This window comes from Arachis hypogaea, chromosome 19 (assembly GCF_003086295.3).
Source record: "Arachis hypogaea cultivar Tifrunner chromosome 19, arahy.Tifrunner.gnm2.J5K5, whole genome shotgun sequence".
NCBI lineage: Eukaryota > Viridiplantae > Streptophyta > Magnoliopsida > Fabales > Fabaceae > Arachis > Arachis hypogaea.
In genome coordinates, this window is record NC_092054.1 from 135,026,962 (window position 1) to 135,048,783 (window position 21,822).

At 36.9% G+C, this 21,822-nt stretch overlaps 1 protein-coding gene across 1 annotated transcript; it reads left to right on the forward strand.

Moving 5' to 3' along the window:
• The first annotated feature begins 1,373 nt into the window (after window positions 1-1,373).
• On the forward strand, window positions 1,374-21,614 carry LOC112778815 (uncharacterized). The gene is made up of 4 exons (XM_072228536.1): window positions 1,374-3,485; window positions 3,750-3,924; window positions 21,182-21,231; window positions 21,312-21,614. The coding sequence occupies exons 1-4, from the start codon at window positions 1,374-1,376 to the stop codon at window positions 21,612-21,614; spliced, it is 2,640 nt and encodes an 879-aa protein (XP_072084637.1).
• The last annotated feature ends 208 nt before the right edge of the window (window positions 21,615-21,822 follow it).

Sequence of the window (21,822 nt, forward strand, 5' to 3'; positions counted from 1 at the left end):
TTCGGTCACTATATTGCGGTCAAGCCATGGACACCGGATTTTAAACCTTGTGAGGACACTTTCGGGGAGACTATGGTTTGGATTCGAATCTCTGGTTTGAGCATATGGTACTATCAGGATAAAGCCATGATGAGAATCGCTTCTGCTGTGGGAAGACCAGTCAAGGTGGATCTGGCTACTAAGTTGGCGGAAAGGGGAAAATTTGCTCGGGCTTGCGTGCAAATTAATCTTGGTTTGCCGGTGGTCCGGAGTGTGATTGTCGATGAGTTTGAATATAAGGTGGAGTATGAATGCTTACACCATATTTGTGACAAGTGCAATTGTTTCGGGCATCCAGCAACTGACTGCAGAATGACCCCAATAGATTCGAAAAGGGTGGATCGAAAGGAAACATCAGTGACCGAGACGGCGGCCCGGTCGGTGCAGCCACAGGAAGCTTCAAAAGAGAAAATTTTTGAATTTGGATGCAATCCCAAAGAGTCAGTGATAGTTGCAGAAATTGGAGAGGAATTAGATGATACGTTGCATGGGAAGGAAGTGGGATCCCAACATTTGGAAAATGAGGCTGGCTGGACCAAAGTCAGCGGTAAAATGAGAGGAAAATTGAGTCAATCAAACAAAGCCCAACAAACATCTAAAGATAAAATGCCGGTGCGCTCAAATCAGAAATTGGACCAGAACCGTGACTTTGGGCTACGTATGAGAGGAGCCGAATCAGGGCTGAAGACCGGGTCGGTTAGCGGATCTAAGGCACGCATGGCATCTTCCAAACAGCAAGGGGTGAAGGGCAAATCTGTCTCCGTTGCGGTGCCGACTTTCACTGCCATTATCAAAAACGGACACAAGAGGTTGCGCCCTTCTTCTTTGCAGAATTCGCCGTCGACTCCGGACTGCCTTGGCGACACCAGCAAGCAGCAAATCGGCAAATTGGAAGGGTTGTCAGTGGAGGGACACAGACAAACCGGGCAACAACCGGACAAGGACAAGCAAGACTCAGGGGGATATGATGGTGGATCTTCATCATATCGTTAGGGACTTCAGCTGAGGTTGGTCCTTTTTACAATACAAATTATTTTATGGATTATTTAGATTTAAGCTTTCTATTTTGGAATATTAGAGGTGCCTCTAATAAATTGGCCCGGGTTCATAGTAAGGAGTTAGCGAATAAATTTCATCCTACTTTTTTCATTCTGTTTGAAACCCATATTGCTTTCGAGAGGATGAAATCTTTTTGGAATAATCTAGGTTACTAGGGTGTTGGTATTGTTGAGGCTAATGGTCATAGTGGGGGTATCTGGGTTCTATGTTCTAATTCAAATATTTCTGTGAGAGTATTGGATGTAGTTGATCAATGTATCAGTTTTGAAATCACTATGGGCAATACATCTAGTTACTGCAGTGCGGTGTATGCTAATCCGCATATACATCGGCGTAAAGAACTGTGGGGTGACTTGACAAGGATTGCTAATATGATCCACGGACCTTGGATTGTGTTAGGGGACTTTAATGATATTTTGTTGCAGAGTGAAGTTAGAGGGGGGCAATTTAGACTTGCCAGAGCAGAACAATTTGCGGAAACATTGGAGGATTGTGGGCTGTTTGATATGGGGGCTATTGGGAGAAGATTCACTTGGTACAGGAAGGTGAAAGGTGGGGTGCAGGTGGCCAAGAAGCTTGATAGAGCAGTCATCAACCAGGACTGGCGACTAATGTTTCCGGAGGCTTATACTGAGGTGCTGGCGCGCCTTCACTCTGATCATTGCCCATTATTCACTAGGTGCAAGATGGCAAAGAGGGCTACCAAGGGCCATCGTCCGTTCAGATTCCAGGCTGCGTGGATGACTCATCCTCTTTTTAGGAATGTTGTTGATACAGCTTGGAATAGAGGAGCTCCGGATGTAGTTAAATGTTTGTTGGAGGTTCAAAAAGATGCAACTAGCTTCAATAAAAAGGTTTTTGGCAATATTTTTGTTAAGAAAAGGGAGTTGGAGAGGCTTTTGAATGACGTTCAGATTACTCTGGAAAGTCGGGAGGATCAACAGCTTAGGATCAAAGAGCAAGTTTTACATCAGGAACTGAATGCTGTCCTTCTTCAAGAAGAGTTGTTGTGGTATCAAAAATCTAGAGAACAATGGGTGAGATGTGGAGACAGAAATACAAAATTTTTTCATCTGCAGACAGTTATCAGGAGAAAGAGGAACAAAATTCATGGGTTATTTTTGGAGGATGGGTCTTGGACCACGGAGACTACGACTCTAGAAATGGCGGCAAATTCTTTCTTTCAAAAGCTCTTTTCTACAAGAGAGGATATTGACCTGGACGCCATGGGGCCTTTTCCTTGCCCGTCTCTTAGTACTGAGGCTTGTCAAAAGTTAGTGGAACCGGTGACGTCTGAAGAGGTTAAAAGAGCTGTGATGACCATGAGTTCATTTAAAGCCCCAGGGCCAGATGGATTTCAAGCAATTTTCTACAAAGAGTTCTGGGACTCTCTTAGCAACGATGTGTGTAGACTGGTCAAGCGAGCCTTTGAGGGTGAGCCATTGAATGCGGCTATTTTCGATACTCTCATTGTTCTAATTCCTAAAGTGGAAGTTCCCTCTTCCTTACGGGAGTTTCGGCCTATTAGCTTATGTAATGTAATTTATAAAATTGTCACAAAGGTTCTAGTTAACAGGTTCAGACCTTTCCTGTCGGAGATCATTGGTCCTTTGCAAGGAGGGTTCATTCCAGGAAGAGGAACCACGGAGAATATTATCATTGCTCAAGAGATTATGCACTTCATGAGGAACACCAAGTCTCGAAAAGGGACCATGGCATTCAAGATTGATTTGGAAAAAGCTTATGACAGGGTAGACTGGCGTTTTCTGGAAGCTACTTTGGTCCGGTTTGGGTTTCCAAAGGCTACCATTAATCTTATATTGAATTGTGTGACTTCCTCTTCGTTGGCAGTTTTGTGGAATGGGAACAGGCTCCAAAATTTCAATCCGAAGAGAGGGTTGAGGCAAGGAGATCCTATGTCTCCTTATCTATTTGTACTCTGTATGGAAATGCTTGCCTGCTTTATCTCTCATAGAGTTTCCCAAGGTGTGTGGAACCCAGTTGCAGTTTCTAGGAATGGACCACGACTCTCTCATTTGATGTTTGCAGATGATCTTTTGCTTTTCTGTAAGGCATCAAAAGCTCAAGTAATAGAGGTCATGCATTGTTTGGACTTGTTTTCTAGAGCGTCAGGTTTAAAGGTAAATCTTCATAAGTCAAAGGCCCAGTGTTCCAAGAGGGTGTCGGAGAGGAGAAAAGAGGTTCTCTCAGGGGTCTCTAACATCCGGTTCTGCAATGATTTGGGTAAATACCTGGGAATTAACATCGGTCATGCCAGAGCTTCCAGGAAGACGGCTCAGGAGATTATTGAAAAAATTTCGAGAAAGCTCTCCAGTTGGAAAGGACGCCTACTGAATAAGGCAGGGAGGCTTTGTCTTGTTAAATCGGTTATGGCCTCTATCCCAGTTTATGAAATGCAAATTTCTCTTCTCCCGAAGTATGCATGTAATAAAATTGATTCCTTGATGAGACAATTCTTGTGGAAAGGCCAAGCGACTGGAAAAGGGCTGCCTCTGGTCAGGTGGGAGGTCGCCATAACTCCTAAAAAGGCAGGAGGATTGGGTATTAGGGATACTTCCTGTGCTAACATGGCGCTTCTGGGAAAGTTGGTATGGGATTGTCTAAATAATAGTGAGAAGTTATGGGTGCAGGTTCTGAAGCATAAATATCTCAGGAATCAATCTGTTATGAACGGAAACAGTAGAAATTCTTCATCGGCTACCTGGAAGAACATTGTTAGTGCCTATGAGCATCTCAAGGAAGGGCTTCATTGGAATATTGGAGATGTCCACAAATCAGTTTGGTATGATGAGTGGACTCCTTTTGGTAAGCTTTGCAACCTTGTTCCTTATGTACACATTTCTGAATCAGATTTCATGGTGGCTGACTTGTGGAAAGGGGTGTCTTGGGAGGTTGATAGTCTTACCACGCCTATTCCGCATGAGATTAAGCAGTTTATTTGTGGTCTGAGATATCCTAGTTTGACTGAGTTGGAGCCACAGTGGGAGTGGTGGCCTGCAGCAACAAAAAAGTATAGTGCAAGGGAGGGTTACAGATGGTTATTAAAGAAAACATTAAATTGGAATGCCAACAGTAATTGGAACTGGTTGTGGAACATAAACATTCCAGAGAAGTTCAAATTTACTATGTGGCATAGCTTACATGATGCTCTACCAACTGAGACCTTTCGATTCAAGCGGCATTTAGCTTCTTCAGATATGTGTAAGAGATGTAACAAGGCGCAGGAGACTATGGAGCATTGCCTTAGAGACTGTGAACGATCAAAGGCAATCTGGTATATGTTGGATCCTAGTATCCTGGACTCGACGGCTGGTACTGCTCTTGAAGAGTGGTTTCGGAAGGCCTTGGCTAACAATGAGGCGTCCTTTGGTGCAGGGCTTTGGTGGGTATGGAGACATAGGTGCAATGACATATTCAACACTGACAACCCTTGGACAGACCATAAGGTTGTTGCCTTGGCCAGAATTACCGCCAAGGACTTACAGGTTTACAGGAATCGAAGCAATGCATTTAGGTCTCTCCGAAATTGCCTGTGTTGGGAACCACCGGTAGGCAATAGTTTTAAAGTTAATTGTGATGCAAGCTTGTATATGGATTCAAATTTAGCGGGATTTGGGTGTATTATTAGAGATTCTAAGGGAGATTGGATTTCGGGCTGCTCTGGAAGCATTCCCCCTTGGTCTATAATCAGATGTGAATTATTTGCTGCTTGGAGGGGGCTGGTTTTAGCTTGGGATTGCGGTTTGAGGGATATTATATGTGAAACAGATTGCCTTGACATTCTGCCCATCATGCATGAGCTTACAAGTGGGTATCCATCTGAAGTAACAGATTTGGTTCACAAGATTCAGGAGCTTTTATCTCGTCCTTGGCTTGTTCACGTTGAATGGGTGTCCCGAGAAGCAAATAGAGCTGCGGATTGGATGGCTAAATATGGTGCCAAGAGTAACTCTAATCATGTTATTTGGTCTGAACCTAGTGTTGATCTCCAACAGATCATCCGCTCGGATTTAGAATAGTTTTTGCTTTGTTTCTTTCCTTGTTTAGTCACCAAAAAAAAAATTTAAATTTAAATTTTATTCCTTTTCATATTTTTTAATTCTAACTAATAATTAAAATAAAAACAAAAATATTTTTCCTTTTATTTTAATTTAAATTCGAATTTCTCTCTTCCCCTTCTTCTATCCTTCTCTTCTTCTACTCACATAAAGGAATCTCTATACTGTGACATAGAGGATTCATCTTCTTTTCTGTTTTCTTCTTTTTCATATGAGCAGGAACAGGGACAAAGACATTCTTATTGAAGCTGATCCTAAACCTGAAAGGACTCTTAAGAGGAAACTAAGAGAAGCTAAAGCACAACCCTCTGGAGAGGACCTGACAGAAATTTTCAAAAAAGAAGGAGACATGGCCGAACCCAGTAACAATGGTGGAGATGCAAGGAAGATGCTTGGTGACTTTATTGCACCCTCTTCTAACTTCTATGGAAGAAGCATCTCAATTCCTGCCATTGGAGCAAACAATTTTGAGCTTAAGCCTCAATTAGTTTCTCTAATGCAAAAGAATTGCAAGTTTCATGGACTTCCATTGGAAGATCCTCATCATTTCTTAGCTGAATTCTTACAAATCTGTGACACTGTCAAGACCAATGGAGTTGATCCCGAGGTCTACAGGCTTATGCTTTTCCCTTTTGCTGTAAGAGACAGAGCTAGAATATGGTTGGACTCTCAACCTAAAGATAGCCTGAACTCTTGGGATAAGCTGGTCACGGCTTTCTTAGCCAAGTTCTTTCCTCCTCAAATACTTAGCAAGCTTAGAGTGGATGTTCAAACCTTCAAACAGAAAGAAGGTGAATCCCTCTATAAAGCTTAGGAGAGATACAAGCAACTGACCAAAAAGTGTCCTTCTAACATGCTTTCAGAATGGACCATCTTGGATATATTCTATGATGGTCTATCTGAATTATCAAAGATGTCATTGGACCATTCTACCGGTGGATCCATTCACCTAAAAAAAATGCCTGTAGAAGCTCAGGAACTCATTGACATGGTTACAAATAACCAGTTCATGTACACTTCTGAAAGGAATCCTGTGAGTAATGGGATGCCTCAGAGGAAAGGAGTTCTTAAAATTGATACTCTGAATGCCATATTGGCTCAGAATAAAATATTGACTCAGCAAGTCAATATGATTTCTCAGAGTCTGAATGGATTGCAAGCTGCATCCAACAGTACTAAAGAAGCATCTTCTGAAGAAGAAGCTTATGATCCTGAGAACCATGCAATAGCAGAGGTGAATTACATGGGAGAACCCTATGAAAACACCTATAATCCCTCATGGAGAAATCATCCAAATTTCTCATGGAAGGATCAACAAAAGCCTCAACAAGGCTTTAATAATGGTGGAAGAAACAGGTTTAGCAATAGCAAGCCTTTTCCATCATCATCTCAGCAACAGACAGAGAATTCTAAGCAGAGTCCATCTAGCTTAGCAAATATAGTCTCTGATCTATCTAAGGCCACTCTAAGTTTCATGAATGAAACAAGGTCCTCCATTAGAAATCTAGAGGCACAAGTGGGCCAGCTGAGTAAAAGGGTCACTGAAACTCCTCCTAGTACTCTCCCAAGCAATACAGAAGATAATCCAAAAAGAGAGTGCAAGGTCACAACCTTACTTGGTGTGGCCGAACCCAGAGAGGAGGAGAAGGACGTGAATCCTAGTGAGGAAGACCTCCTGGGACGTCCATTGACCTATAAGGAGTTTCCCTTTGATGAACCAAAGGAATCTGAGGCTTATCTAAAGACCATAGAGATTCCATTGAACCTCCTTTTACCATTCATGAGCTCTGATGACTATTTTTCCTCTAAAGAGGATGACGACATCAGTGAAGAGCAGGTTGCTAAATATCTATGAGCCATCATGAAGTTGAATGTCAGTTTATTTGGTAATGATACTTAGGAGGATGAACTCCCTTGTTCACCAATGAACTAAGTGCATTGATAAGGCAGATATTGCCTCAGAAGAAACCGGATCCCGGAAAGTTCTTCATACCTTGTACTATAGGCACCATGACCTTTGAGAAGGCTATGTGTGACCTTTGGTCAGGGATAAACTTAATGCCACTCTCTGTAATAGAGAAACTGGGAATCTATGAGGTACAAGCTGTAAGAATCTCACTAGAGATGGCAGAAAAATCAATAAAATAGGCTTATGGATTAGTAGAGGACTTGTTAGTAAATGTTGAAGGCCTTTACATCCCTACTGATTTCATAATCCTAGACACTGGGAAGGATGAGGATGAATCCATCATCCTTGGAAGACCCTTCCTAGCCACAGCAAAAGCTGTGACTGATGTGGACAGAGGAGAGTTGGTCCTTCAACTGAATGAGGACTACCTTGTATTTAAGACTCAAGGTTCTCCTTCTGTAACCATGGAGAGGAAGCATGAAAAGCTTCTCTCATTGCAGAGTCAACCAAAGCCCCCACAGTCAAACTCTAAGTTTGGTGTTGGGAGGCCACAACCAAACTCTAAGTTTGGTGTTGAACCCCCACATTCAAACTCTAAGTTTGGTGTTGGGAGGTCCCAACAATGCTCTGAACATCTGTGAGGCTCCATGAAAGCTCACTGTCAAGCTATTGACATTAAAGAAGCGCTTGTTGGGATGCAACCCAATGTTATTTAATTATATTTAATTATATTTAATTTCTATTTTATGTTTCTTTAGGTTGATGATCATGTAAAGTCACAAAAACTACTGAAAAATCAAAAACAGAATGAAAAACAGCATTAAAAATAGCTCACCCTGGAGGAAGAGCTTATTGGCATTTAAACGCAAGTAAGAAGCATCAAACTGGCATTTAACGCCAGGAAGAAGCATCAAACTGGCGTTAAACGCTAGAAACAAGCACCAGACTGGCGTTTAATGCCAAAACAGAGCATGGAATTGGCGTTAAACGCCAGAAACAAGCAGCAAGTTGGCGTTTAACGCCAGACATGCATTCTAAGAGTGTTTTACACGCCTAAATGGAGCAGGGATGTTAAGTCCTTGACCCCTCTGGATCTGTGGACCCCACAGGATCCCCACCTACCCTACCTCTTCTTCTCTCCTCTTCACACATTCTCATAACACTCTTCCCCAAATACCCTTCACCAATCACCTCCATCACTCTTCCAAAACCATCATACAACCCACCTACACCCACCCACTCAAATTTAAACCATCACTCTATCCTTTTCACACATCATAACCACCTACACCCCCCTTGGCCGAACCACATATTCCCCTCCATCTCCTCCTTTTTCTTCTTTCTCTACTACTTTCTTTCTTCTTTTGCTCGAGGACGAGCAAACCTTTTAAGTTTGGTGTGGTAAAAGCATTGCTTTTTGTTTTTCCATAACCATTTATGCCACTTAAGGCCGGAGAAACCTCTAGAAAGAGGAAAGGAAATGCAATTGCTTCTACCTCTGAGTCATGGAAGATGGAGAGATTCATCTCAAGGGTCCATAGCTCAGTAGTAGAGCATTTGACTGCACAACAAGAGAGCCCACTCATGGACCTCAACAAGAGCATGAGAAAATTCCTCACCATGAAATCCCTGAGATGCCTCAAGGGATGCATTTCCCTCCACAAAACTATTGGGAGCAAATCAACACCTCCCTAGGAGAATTAAGTTCCAACATGGGACAACTAAGGATGGAACACCAAGAGCACTCCATCATTCTCCATGAGATTAGAGAAGATCAAAGAGCTATGAGGGAGGAACAACAAAGACAAGGAAGAGACATAGAGGAGCTCAAGAGCACCATTAGTTCCTCAAGGAGAGGAAGACACCACCCTCACTAAGGTGGACCTGTTCCTTAATCTCCTTGTTCTTATTTCTCTGTTTTTCAGTTTTTGAGCCTTATGTTTTATTTATGTTTGTGTCTTTATTACATGATCATTAGTGTTTAAGTTTCTAGGTCTTAAAGCTATGAATGTCCTATGAATCCATCACCTCTCTTAAACTGTTCTAAAAACAAAAGAACAAGAAGTACATGATTTCGAATTCATCCTTGAAATTAGTTTAATTATTTTGATGTGGTGACAATACTTTTTGTTTTCTGAATGAATGCTTGAACAGTGCATATGTCTTTTGAATTTGTTGTTTATGAATATTAAATATGTTGGCTCTTGAAAGAATGATGAAAAAGAGAAATATTATTGATAATCTGAAAAATCATAAAATTGATTCTTGAAGCAAGAAAAAGTAGTGAATACAAAATCTTGCGAAAAAAAAGAAAAGAAAATTGGCGAAAAAAAAAAGAAAAGAAAGAAAAAGAAAAAGCAAGCAGAAAAAGCCAAGAGCTCTTTAAGCCAAAAGGCAAGAGCAAAAAGCCAGTAACCCTTTAAACCAAAAGGCAAGGGTAATAAAAAGGATCCAAGGCTTTGAGCATCAGTGGATAAGAGGGCCCAACAGGAATAAAATCCTAGCATAAGCGGCTAAACCAAGCTGTCCCTAACCATGTGCTTGTGGCGTGAAGGTGTCAAGTGAAAACTTGAGACTGAGCGGTTAAAGTCGAGGTCCAAAGAAAAAACAGAGTGTTCTTAAGAATCCTGGACACCTCTAATTGGGGACTCTAGCAAAGCTGAGTCACAATCCGAAAAGGTTCACCCAGTTATGTGTCTGTGGCATTTATGTATCCGGTGGTAATACTGGAAAACAAAGTGCTTAGGGCCACGACCAAGACTCATAAAGTAGCTGTGTTCAAGAATCAACATAATAAACTAGGAGAATCAATAACACTATCTGAATTCTGAGTTCCTATAGATGCCAATCATTCTGAACTTCAATGGATTAAGTGAGATGCCAAAACTATTCAGAGGCAAAAAGCTACAAGTCCCGCTCATCTAATTGGAGCTAAGTTTCATTGATATTTTGGAATTTATAGTATATTCTCTTCTTTTTATCCTATTTGATTTTCAGTTGCTTGGGGACAAGCAACAATTTAAGTTTGGTGTTGTGATGAACGGAGAATTTATACACTTTTTGGCATTGTTTACATAGTTTTTAGTATGATTTGATTAGTTTTTAGTATATTTTTATTAGTTTTTAATTAAAAATCACATTTCTGGACTTTACTATGAGTTTGTGTGTTTTTCTGTGATTTCAGGTATTTTCTGACTGAAATTGAAGGACTTGAGCAAAAATCTGATTCAGAGGCTGAAGAAGGACTACAGATGCTGTTGGATTCTGACCTCCCTGCACTCAAAGTGGATTTTCTGGAGCTACAGAAACCCAAATGGTGCACTCTCAATTGCGTTGGAAATTAGACATCCAGGGCTTTCCAGCAATATATAATAGTCCATACTTTGCCCGAGTTTAGACGACACAAACTGGCGTTCAACGCCAACTTTCTGTCCTATTCTGGAGTTAAACGCCAGAAACAGGTTGCAAAGCAGAGTTAAACGCCAAAAATAGGTTACAAACTGGCGTTTAACTCCAAGGAAGACCTCTACACGTGAAAGCTTCAATGCTCAGCCTAAGCACACACCAAGTGGGCCCGGAAGTTGATTTCTGCATCATTTACTTATTTTTGTAACCCTAGTAACTAGTCTAGTATAAATAGAACTTTTTACTATTGTGTTAGGGATCTTTGGAAGATCTTTGGATTATCTTTTGATCCTTTGATCACGTTTAGGGGGCTGGCCATTCGGCCATGCCTGGATCTTCATCACTTATGTATTTTCAACGGTAGAGTTTCTACACACCATAGATTAAGGTGTGGAGCTCTGTTGTTCCTCATGAATTAATGCAAAGTACTATTGTTTTTCTATTCAATTCAAGCCTATTTCTTCTCTATGATATTTATTTTCACACAAGAACATGATGAATGTGATGATTATGTGACGCTCATCATCATTCTTACTTATGAATGCGTGCCTGACAAACACTTCTGTTCTACATGCAAACAAGCTTGAATGCATATCTCTTAGCCTCCTGATCTACGATCAGAGTCTTCGTGGTATAGGCTAGAATTATTGGCGGCCATTCTTGAGATCTGGAAAGTCTAAACCTTGTCTGTGATATTCTGAGTAGGATCTGGGAAGGGATGGGTGTGACGAGCTTCAAACTCGCGAGTGCTAGGCGTAGTGACAGACGCAAAAGGATTACTGGATCCTATTCCAGCATGATCGAGAACTGACAGATGATTAGTCGTGCGGTGACAGCGCATTTTGGACCATTTTCACTGAGAGGACGGGATGTAGCCATTGACAACGGTGATGCCCAACATACAGCTTGCCATGGAAAGGAGTATGAAGGATTGGATGAAAGCAGTAGGAAAGTGCAGATTCAGAAGGAACTAAGCATCTCTATACGCTTATCTGAAATTCTCACCAATGAATTACATCAGTATTTCTATCCTATTTTACATTTTATTTATCTTTTAATTATTAAAACTCTACAACCATTTGAATCCGCCTGACTGAGATTTACAAGGTGACCATAGCTTGCTTCAAACCAACAATCTCCGTGGGATCAACCCTTACTCATGTAAGGTTTATTACTTGGACGACCCAGTGCACTTGCTGGTTAGTTGTGCAAAGTTGTGACAAAGAATTAAGATTATGAACGTGTGTATAAAGTTTTTGACGCCGTTACCAAGGAATGAACGATCACGATTTTGTGCACCATACATAAAAGATAAAGACGGAGAGGTTTTGGCTCGAGATGAGAAGATCAATGAAAGGTGAAAGAGCTCCTTCTACGAATTATTTAATAAAGGACAGAAGACTCTTCCGAGTTTTGGTCGGTTCTGCACGAGGGAAGAAGATCAAAATTTTGACTACTATTGAAAGATTCAAGACTTCGAGTTAAAAGAAACTCTAAAGCAGATAAAAAATGGCAGGGTAGTAGGACCCGATAATATTTCGGTTAAAGTTTAGAAGGGCCTTGGAGGGAAAGTCATCAGTTGGTTAACCAAGTTTTTTAATTAGATTTTAAGGTCAAAGAAGATATCAGATGAGTTGAGAAAGAGCACTTTGGTACCTATCTACAAGAATAAGGGGGATATACAGAGTTGCAGAAATTATAGAGAAATCAAGCTCATGAGTCATACCATGAAGTTATGGAAAAGGGTGATAGAACGGATAACAGAGAACTAATTTGATTTTATGCCAGGCAGATCCACCACTAAAGCTACATACCTGTTAAAAAAGATGATGGAGAGGTATCATAGTAATAAAAGGGATATACATATGATGTTTATTGATTTGGAAAAAGCGTACGAAAAGGTGCCAAGGGAGGTCTTATGGAAAGTTTTGGAAAGAAAGAAAGTAAGGATTGCATATATTCGTGCAATTAAAGACATGTATGATGGGGGCTACAACTAGTGTGAAGATTCAAGGTGGTATGACAGAGAAATTTTCTATTGGTATAAGATTACGCCAGGGATCATCCCTAAGTCCATACCTTTTCACATTAGTCTTGGAAGTACTCACAGAGCATATCCAAGAGCCTATGCTATGGTGCATACTTTTTGCCGATGATATCATCCTTATGGGAGAGTCAAGGGAAGACCTAAATAAGAAGTTGGATTTATGGAGAGAAGCTCTAAAAATATATGGTCTGCGCATAAGCCGTAGCAAGACGGAATATATAGAATGTAAGTTCGGCCGCCGAAGGAAAACCCCTAATACAAAGGTGAAGATTAGAGAAAACATCCTACGAAAAGTTAAAAGTCTTAAGTATCTTGGGTGCATCATGCAGGATAATGGAGAGATTGAACAGGATGTAAATCATAGGATCCAAACAGATTGGTCAAAATGGCAGAGTGTGTCTGATTTTATATGTGACAAAAAAGTGCCTTTAAAACTTAAAGGTAAATTCTATCACACTGCTATTAGACCAGCTATGATTTATGGTACAGAGTATTGGACGGTCAAAGGAGAGCATGAACATAAGTTAAGTGTGGCAGAGATGAAGATGTTGAGGTGGATGAGTGATCATACGCAATTGGATAAAATAAAGGACGAAGATATAAGAGAGAGAGTTAGAGTAGCACCTATTGTGAAAAAGATGGTAGAATCGCATCTCATGTGGTTTGGACATGTGAGAAGAAGACTGACAGAGCACCCATTCAGGAGGGTGGATGAGATGGAAGATGGACAAGGGGTGAAAGGCAGAGGAAGACTTAGGAAGACCATCCATGAGGTGGTCAAACGAGATCTATATGTAAATGGTCTCTCTGTATACAAGATACATGATAGAGCTCAATGGCGTCATTTGATCCATGTAGCCGACCCCACCTAGTGGGACAAGGCTTCGTTGTTGTTGTTTTATGATTCTATTTCCTTCTTCTTGGTACTGATTCTTGTATTTTTTTTCTTTGGATCCCGATGCTGCATTCAGTAGCCCTCTGCCATCGCCACAACTAGAGGAATCCAATGCCGACGAAGTTGGTGACAGAAGAAGCTAATGACGCATATTCTAAGTATAGCTGAGCTTTCATTTTGATTTGTTAGCTTCGGAATCTTTTTTCGATAATCCTTGAAAATTTCTAGTAATTTTCTTTCTTTTTTTTGTTAAGTAAAATTTTACAAATTATTGTGATGATAAAGATTAGTTTAAATTGAATAATTAAAAAATTATGTTTTGATTGATTGTGCTATAAAGCTTTAGATTTGATATTGATATTAATGATAATTTGATTTGAAAAGAATCAATTATTAAGAGTAAGATTTAAAGAGATTGTGAAAAAATGTACTGCCGTCTAAATAAAAAAAGTATCATCTCTTTAATAGGAAAAAATTTATAGCTACTTATAAAAAAAATATCATGTCATTATGAAGAAATATTAGACAGCTAATTAAACTAAGATTTTGATATAAGATGAAGAATCAGGTTTTAAGAAAGGAGAAGAATTTAGAAACTAAAGACAACCCATTAAGAGTCTCCTTTTTCACCTTGATACATTCATTTTTGTTTGAGTCTTCTTAGCATAGAAAAAAAAAACTTATAATATGAGAGATCGTTTAAAAAGCCTATGAGTAAAAAGCCATAAACTAAGAAGAAAAAACTAATTTAGTTTTAGATTAAGTTTATCTTATTTTTGTTTGGTCTTGGCATTTTGGTTTGGTCTTGATATTTGTTTGTGAAGCACGGAATTGTTGTTTCGTTTGTCTTGGTGTAGAACCGTTTTTGGTTCAGTTTGTAGTCTTGGCATTGGTGATTATAATCTTGAATTGAATATAGTGAAATTCTGTCATTATTGTGATGGAGACTCGACGTAAATCTCATTGCACTTCGAGGTTGAACTAGGATACATGATGGTGTTGTTCTCTTTCTCTTTTATCTTCTAATATTGTAGGAGACTAAACTGAAAAAAAAAATTCTCCTGCTTGCTCTGTTACACGCTTCAAATTTTAAAAGAGTGCCTTGATTCAAACCTCTCTTTCTCAAGCTTAACAGCTTGGAGAGAAGATCCATGGCGACCAATCAAGTCCCTTTCAGCCTAATCGAAGGTCAATTCTACCATCGTCTACCCTATTTTAATGGAACCAACTATTCCTACTGGAAGGAGAGAATAATGATCCTCATTCAAGCAACAGATTATAATCTTTAAAAGATCATCATGAATAAACCTGATGTTCTAACAAAGCTCCCGAAGGACATGCCGTTTTCAAGGAAGATGGAGAATGCACAAAGGATGATAAGAAAAGAGTGAAATTAAATACTAAGACAGTGAATATGATGTATTATGCCATAAGTTTCAAAGAGTACAGAAAAGTCTCCTTATATAAATCAACTAAAGAAATTTGGGAGAAGTTTCAAATAACTCATAAAGAAACAAATCAGATGAGAAAAACCAAAATCGATATGCTAATGAAAGATTTTGAATTGTTTGTCATGAAAGAAGAGTCCATAAATGAGATGTTTGAGAGATTTTTAATCATTATCAATAGTCTCGATGCAATGAAAAACCAAATCACTGACAATGAGCTAGTAAAAAAAATTCTAAAAAAAGTCTCCAAGCAGTAGGAGACAAAAGCTACTGTTGTACAAGAGGAAAATGATCTTCATAAAATCACTTATGATAAGTTAAGAAAAAACTTCTAGTATGTGAGACTACTCATTTTAAGACAGAAAACAAAAAGAAAAGTGTTACTCTAAAATCAAATATAGAAGTCGATTTTGATAATGAAATTTCCAACGATAATGAAATAGTATTTTTTGCAAAGAGACTGAAAAAATTATGAGATACAAAGGCAAAAAACACATATTCTTCATCCCAAAAAAAAAAGAAGAAACCCAATAAGCTAAACTTACACTATTGCAAAGAATCATGACACTTCAAATCAGAATGCCTATTGTTGAAACAAAACGAATAAACCAAAAAAAAAAAGAAGAAAGTCCTGATGACATCCAATCCTAAAAAAAATTTAAAAAATGACTCCTCTAAAGATGGTGAGGAAGAATAGAGAACACACATCTGTCTTATGACTAAGGACAAAGAATCTAATGAAAAGGTAAATTTTTCTGACTATATCACTGAAGAGTTATTGATGATTTATCTCATAGCTCTAATAAACTCTTATTTAAATACACTAAATATCTTTTTTTTTACAGCTAAATTAGATTCATATGATAATATCTCTATTATAAACTTGAGCAATAAAAATGATATTTTGAAAAGGGAAAATGAGGTTTTAAACACTGAAATTGAGGCTTTGAAAAAAATTCTGCATCTAATCTTGTTGAAGTTGCTAAAAATAAAAAATTGCATGAAACCATAAAGTCTTCAAATAATGATATATTAAAATTTGTCCAAGGATCAAATAGGATAAAATCTTAGTTATTCAAAGATCTATTTCACAAAAAATTGGTTTGGAATATGAAGGAAGTACTACTATTTTCAAAAATCATTTCTATGAAGTTTCTATGATAAAATTGTGAAAGAATAGGAAAAGCAAAGAAAAGAACTTTTATTGATTGTTGATTGATTGAATTGTACTGAAGTGTGTTGTAAACTATGAGGGTAAAACTAAATATATATAGAGCATTGTCCTATGAAAGATAAAAGCAAATAAAAATAAGATAAGAACAATTAAAGATAAGATAATAAAGACTAAAATTAAAATTGAATTTTTGTATTCTGTTGGGCTGAATTTGTGGGCCACGATACTTCTTTATTGTTGTCATGGGCTAAAGTAGAAGAGTAGTTTAATACGCCCCCGCAAGCTGGTGGATGGAAGATGTCAATAATCCACAGCTTGGATAAGTTCCGATGAAATTGTTGAGAAAAGTGCATCTGACGTGGTGACGCGGAGGAAGATGCGTGCGGCAGAGCTTGAGCTGCCTACTGCAAAAATATAAAAGGAGATGCTGTGCTTGAGCAGCGATCTTCAAAAACTGCGTGCGGCGGAGCTTGAGCTGCCGGCGGCAAAAATATAAAAAGAGATGCTGTGCTTGAGCAGCGATCTTTAAACAATTGTGTGCGGCGGAGCTTTAGCTGCCGACGACAAAAATACATAAAAGGAGATGCTGTGCTTGAGCAGCGATCTTTAAACAATTGCGTGTGGCGGAGCTTGAGCTGCCGACGGCAAAAATACATAAAAGGAGATGATGTGCTTGAGGGAGAGAGAGCAAGCAGCGATCTTCATAAAAAAAAAGAATGAAAAAATAAAAAATAAAAAAATAAGCGCGTAGAGCGCAATAAAATTGATCTTTAGAGGGCGTGTATGGCGCAATAAGAAAGAGAGCGCATAGAGCCCGATAAGAGTGCAGATGGAACTGCTAATACAGAATACAGATTAAACCGCTGAAACAGAATGCAGACAGAACTACCGGAAGAAAGGAGGCGCAGACGAAATTGTTGGTAAAGAACCGGGATAACCAACACTGTGGTAAGATTTTCACTTGGATGCATGTAACTAAATCTATGATTATTTATTGTGGGAGGAGGTTGAAAAAGAAGTATGGTGATTTCTCACCGAAAAGATGATAACTTATATATCCTCCTCAAGGAGGATATCATGGCTCTGATACCATGATAAAATTGTGAAAGAATAGGAAAAGCAAAGAAAAGAACTTTTATTGATTGTTGATTGATTGAATTGTACTGAAGTGTGTTGTAAACTATGAGGGTAAAACTAAATATATATAGAGCATTGTCCTATGAAAGATAAAAGCAAATAAAGATAAGATAAGAACAATTAAAGATAAGATAATAAAGACTAAAATTAAAATTGAATTTTTGTATTCTGTTGGGCTGAATTTGTGGGCCACGATACTTCTTTATTGTTGTCATGGGCTAAAGTAAAAGAGTAGTTTAATACTTCATATAATCAAAATAAAAATTTTCATGTAATTTTGCAAATTCAGCAAAAAAAAAAATTGTGTGCTATAGATGCAATATACTTGAACATACTCATAATCAATGTTTCATTTCATTGAAAAAATATGGATATAAAGTTTACGCTGCTGTATTAGATTACAATAATCTTGGACATCTAATGAAAAATTTACATCAAATAATCTAAATTAATTTGGACACCTAAGTTTTTTTAAAATTTATGCAAGTTTGCCTAGTATCTGAAAGAAAAAATGACATGTGGTACATAGATAGCAAACATTTACGGCACATGACAAGAAATTTCACTTTTTTTCATCAAGCTTAATGACTTTCATGTAATTTTGCAAATTCAGCAAAAAAAAAAAAATTGTGTGCTATAGATGCAATATACTTGAACATACTCATAATCAATGTTTCATTTCATTGAAAAAATATGGATATAAAGTTTACGCTGCTGTATTGGATTACAATAATCTTGGACATCTAATAAAAAATTTACATCAAATAATCCAAATTAATTTGGACACCTAAGTTTTTTTAAAATTTATGCAAATTTACCTAGTATCTGAAAGAAAAAATGACATGTGGTACATAGATAGCAAATATTTACGGCACATGACAAGAAATTTCACTTTTTTTCATCAAGTTTAATGACTATGACCGTGGTTTAGTCACTTTTGGTAACAATGATAAATAAATTGTTTTGCGATTTTTTTGTCAATGGTCAATAATGCAAATAGTAACATACATTTTAAATTTTAAAATTGTTAACAATAACAATAAAATTTATTTTAACATTTATAAATTATAGTGTACAAAATTATTTTGCAAATTATAATGTATATGCTACGAATTATAAATTATATAATATTACATTTTAAACTTTAAAGAGTAATCCAGTGTAATAATATAGGAGAGATATCTTTTCATAAGAAAAAATTATTTAAAGTGAGAAAAATTATAAAATAATAAAATAAAAGATTAATCATAATTGAATTTATAACTTTTATCAAAGATGAATTTCACTATTTTTTTTCAAAGTTAGGAGTGAGGCTCGAATCCGTGACCTCTAGGCGAATATGAATAGACTATGTCATTTGCATAGTTGTCAGAACGAAATCGACAATCGAACCAGTCAGACTACTGATTTACTGATTTATTAGTTCAACCGATGAGTTACTGATTGAACCGACAGAATCGGTTCTACGTAAATAAAAAATATAAGAGTGAAGTATCGTTTTTGTCTCCAACGTTTGGGGTAAGTCTCAAAGTTGTCCCTAACGTTTGAATCGTCCTATTTAAGTCTCTAACATTTCAAAATTGACTTAATGTTGTCCTGCCATTAGGAATTTGTTAACAGAATTGATGGCGAGACAAAATTGAGACGATTTTGAAACGTTAGGGACTTAAATAGGACAAAAACGTTGGAGACAAAAACGATACATAGAAATAAATTTTAATTTTATCATTCTCTAATATCAATCTTTTACAGTACATAGTTATTCAATTATTTTTTAATCACATTTAAGTAAATTACATTTAATCACATTACTTCAATTCTAAATAATTTTTTTTTATAATTTTACTCTTAAAGATTTTTACTCATCATGAAATATTTGTAAAATTACTAGAATCACATTATTTTATTGTATATGTATCATTTTTCCCCACAAGTTTATGTACTAGTCATTTTACAAATATTTTATGATAAGTAAAAATTTTTAAGAGTAAAATTATAAAAAATAAATTTATTTAGAATAAAATTAGTGTGATTAAGTGTAATTTACTTATATGTGATTAAAAAATAATTGAATAACTATGTACTGTAAAAAATTGATATCATTATTGAAGGATAAAATTAAATTTTATTTCTATATATCGTTTTTGTCCCCAACGTGTTCGTCCTATTTAAGTCCTTAACGTTTCAAAATCGTCTCAATTTTGTCCCGCCGTCAATTCTATTAACAGATCCCTAACGGCAACACATCATTGAGTCAATTTTGAAATGTTAGGGACGTAAATAGAACGATTCAAGCGTTAGGGACAACTTTGTAACTTACCCCAAACGTTGGAGACAAAAACGATACTTTACTCAAAATATAAAATAGTTCAAAACCTAAAATTAAAATTTAAAATATATAATCTTCACTAATATTTTAAAAAAAACCAAGTTTAATTTCAACAAATTACAATCAACAAGTTATAATCTAGTTATTATTAAATAAGTATATAAAATTCTAGTATTTTTTTATAATAAAGATTTTTTAATTTTATTTTTATATTAAAGTAAATATTTTTTGTTTTAATAACTAATTAATTAGTTTATATTTATTATATTATTATATACTATGTAATTATTGAAAAATAATATTAATAAATATCATATAATCATAAAAAAATAATTATATTATAATTAATAAAAATATTTGATATTTTTTATTTATACACATTTAATTACATTTATATTAATAATTATGAATAATAAAAAATATAATTAATTTAAATATAAGTGAGTATAAAATTAAAATAATATCTAAAAAAATTATTGTACGTTTTTACTATATAATTAATAATTAGCATTTAAAATAATAAGAAACAACATAGCTTAGTGGCAAGGAGAGCATGCAAGAACAAAGAAGACTCATGTTTGAACTACAACTTTATCAATTTTAGAATTTTTTCTCGAACAGTTTGGTTGAACCAATTTTTACTGGTTTTAATCGATTCTATATATTCTTTAAACGGTTTAAAAATTAGATTGGACCGATTGAAAATTCAATTTTTCAGTCGAACCGATCAATCCGGTCTGACTTTACAACTATGACCATTTGAACTATGATTCATTGATTCAAACATAATCTTATTTTAATTTAAGAGGGATTGCACTTTTAATTTTTTATTTTACCAACTTTTTTCAAGTCTGAACCCATTGCTTCTATTTTGAATAACTGGTGGTGCTCTAGCATTTTGCTGATCCACCGGTGATGGCATGTGCGAATCAATGACTCAATTTGAGGAACCAAACGATTTTTAACAAATTCTAACCGCATTGATCGGTTCGATTACTCATTCTTTTTTGACATTTAAACAAAACTGCTAGTAATAAATCCGATTCACTTATTTTTTTGAGTGAACACCCAACCCGGTCCCTGTCCTTTTCCTCGATGGACATCACGGCCCTTGTCCAAAAAAAAGAGACATATCGGTCCCTGTCCCATACTTTTGTGGGACTTCCCGGTCCTTCCGTCATCTCCCCTGACCAAAACAGACGAAACTTGCCTACGTGTCAGTTAACGTTGCTGAGTTGGAGGTTAATAGTCTGTTAAGTTCCACGTGGCCATTGAGTAATGGACAGGGGTCGATTTGTCCCCCTTTGGTGACCTAAAACTACGTCGTTTTAGTGGTCATTAACGTTGCTATTAGGAAATGGTAAGGGGTCGTTTTGTCCCACTCTAGAAACCAAAAACGAGGTCGTTTTTAGTCTTCACTGAAACACAATGGTTTGAAATTGATTCGACATTGCTAATCTCTCACTCTTCTCCCAACCCAAATACGAACCCTAGGAGACCATGATTGGTAATGGAGAGCGTTGTTCATCATCAAACCCACGAAGCAGAGACGATGTAGGCTGGGGCCTAAATTCTGGTGGGAGTGCTGGAGCTCCGAGGAAGAAGAAATGGGTTGCCCCAATTTGTTATTGTGGTTCTCATGCAATATTGTTCATGTCAGGGACGGTGAAGAATCCAGACAGATTATTCTTTCGCTGCCCAAAATTCAAGGTAGTTTTTGAGGGTTTAGCTAATTTTTTGTTTTTAATTTCTATTCCATAGATGATAACAAATGTTAAACTTTTTTGTAGACTGGAAAATGGCATTGCAATTTCTTTGCATGGCTAGATGATTATGTATCTTCATGTGGTGAGGATGGTAACAAGGCTGTGTCATTTGGTGCATCAAAGCAGAAGCAGAATCGATTGGAAGGCCATGGTTATGTGGTGGATAACAAAGTTAATGAGTTGGAGGAAAGATTAATTGGTTTGGAGGATCAGTTAGATTACTGCAAACTGAAAATGGGTGAAAGTAGATGTATTAGGTATGGGTTTAATTTGTTAGCATTTCTGGGTGGGGTTGTAATTGCAAGCTTGTTTAGAACAAGTGTGTAAGAATTTCATAGCTGAATTTTGTTATTTCACTAAGTTGAGTTGTGAACAACACTTTTGATGATGAATGAAGCAGGGATTATTGTGTTGAATTTGTAAAATTTGAACCATGGCCTGTGATGAATGTTAAATCTCATCCCTATATTGATAGATAATGGCATATATATCATGACATAAATTTAACAAATATGCATCCTAGCTAAGTAGAACT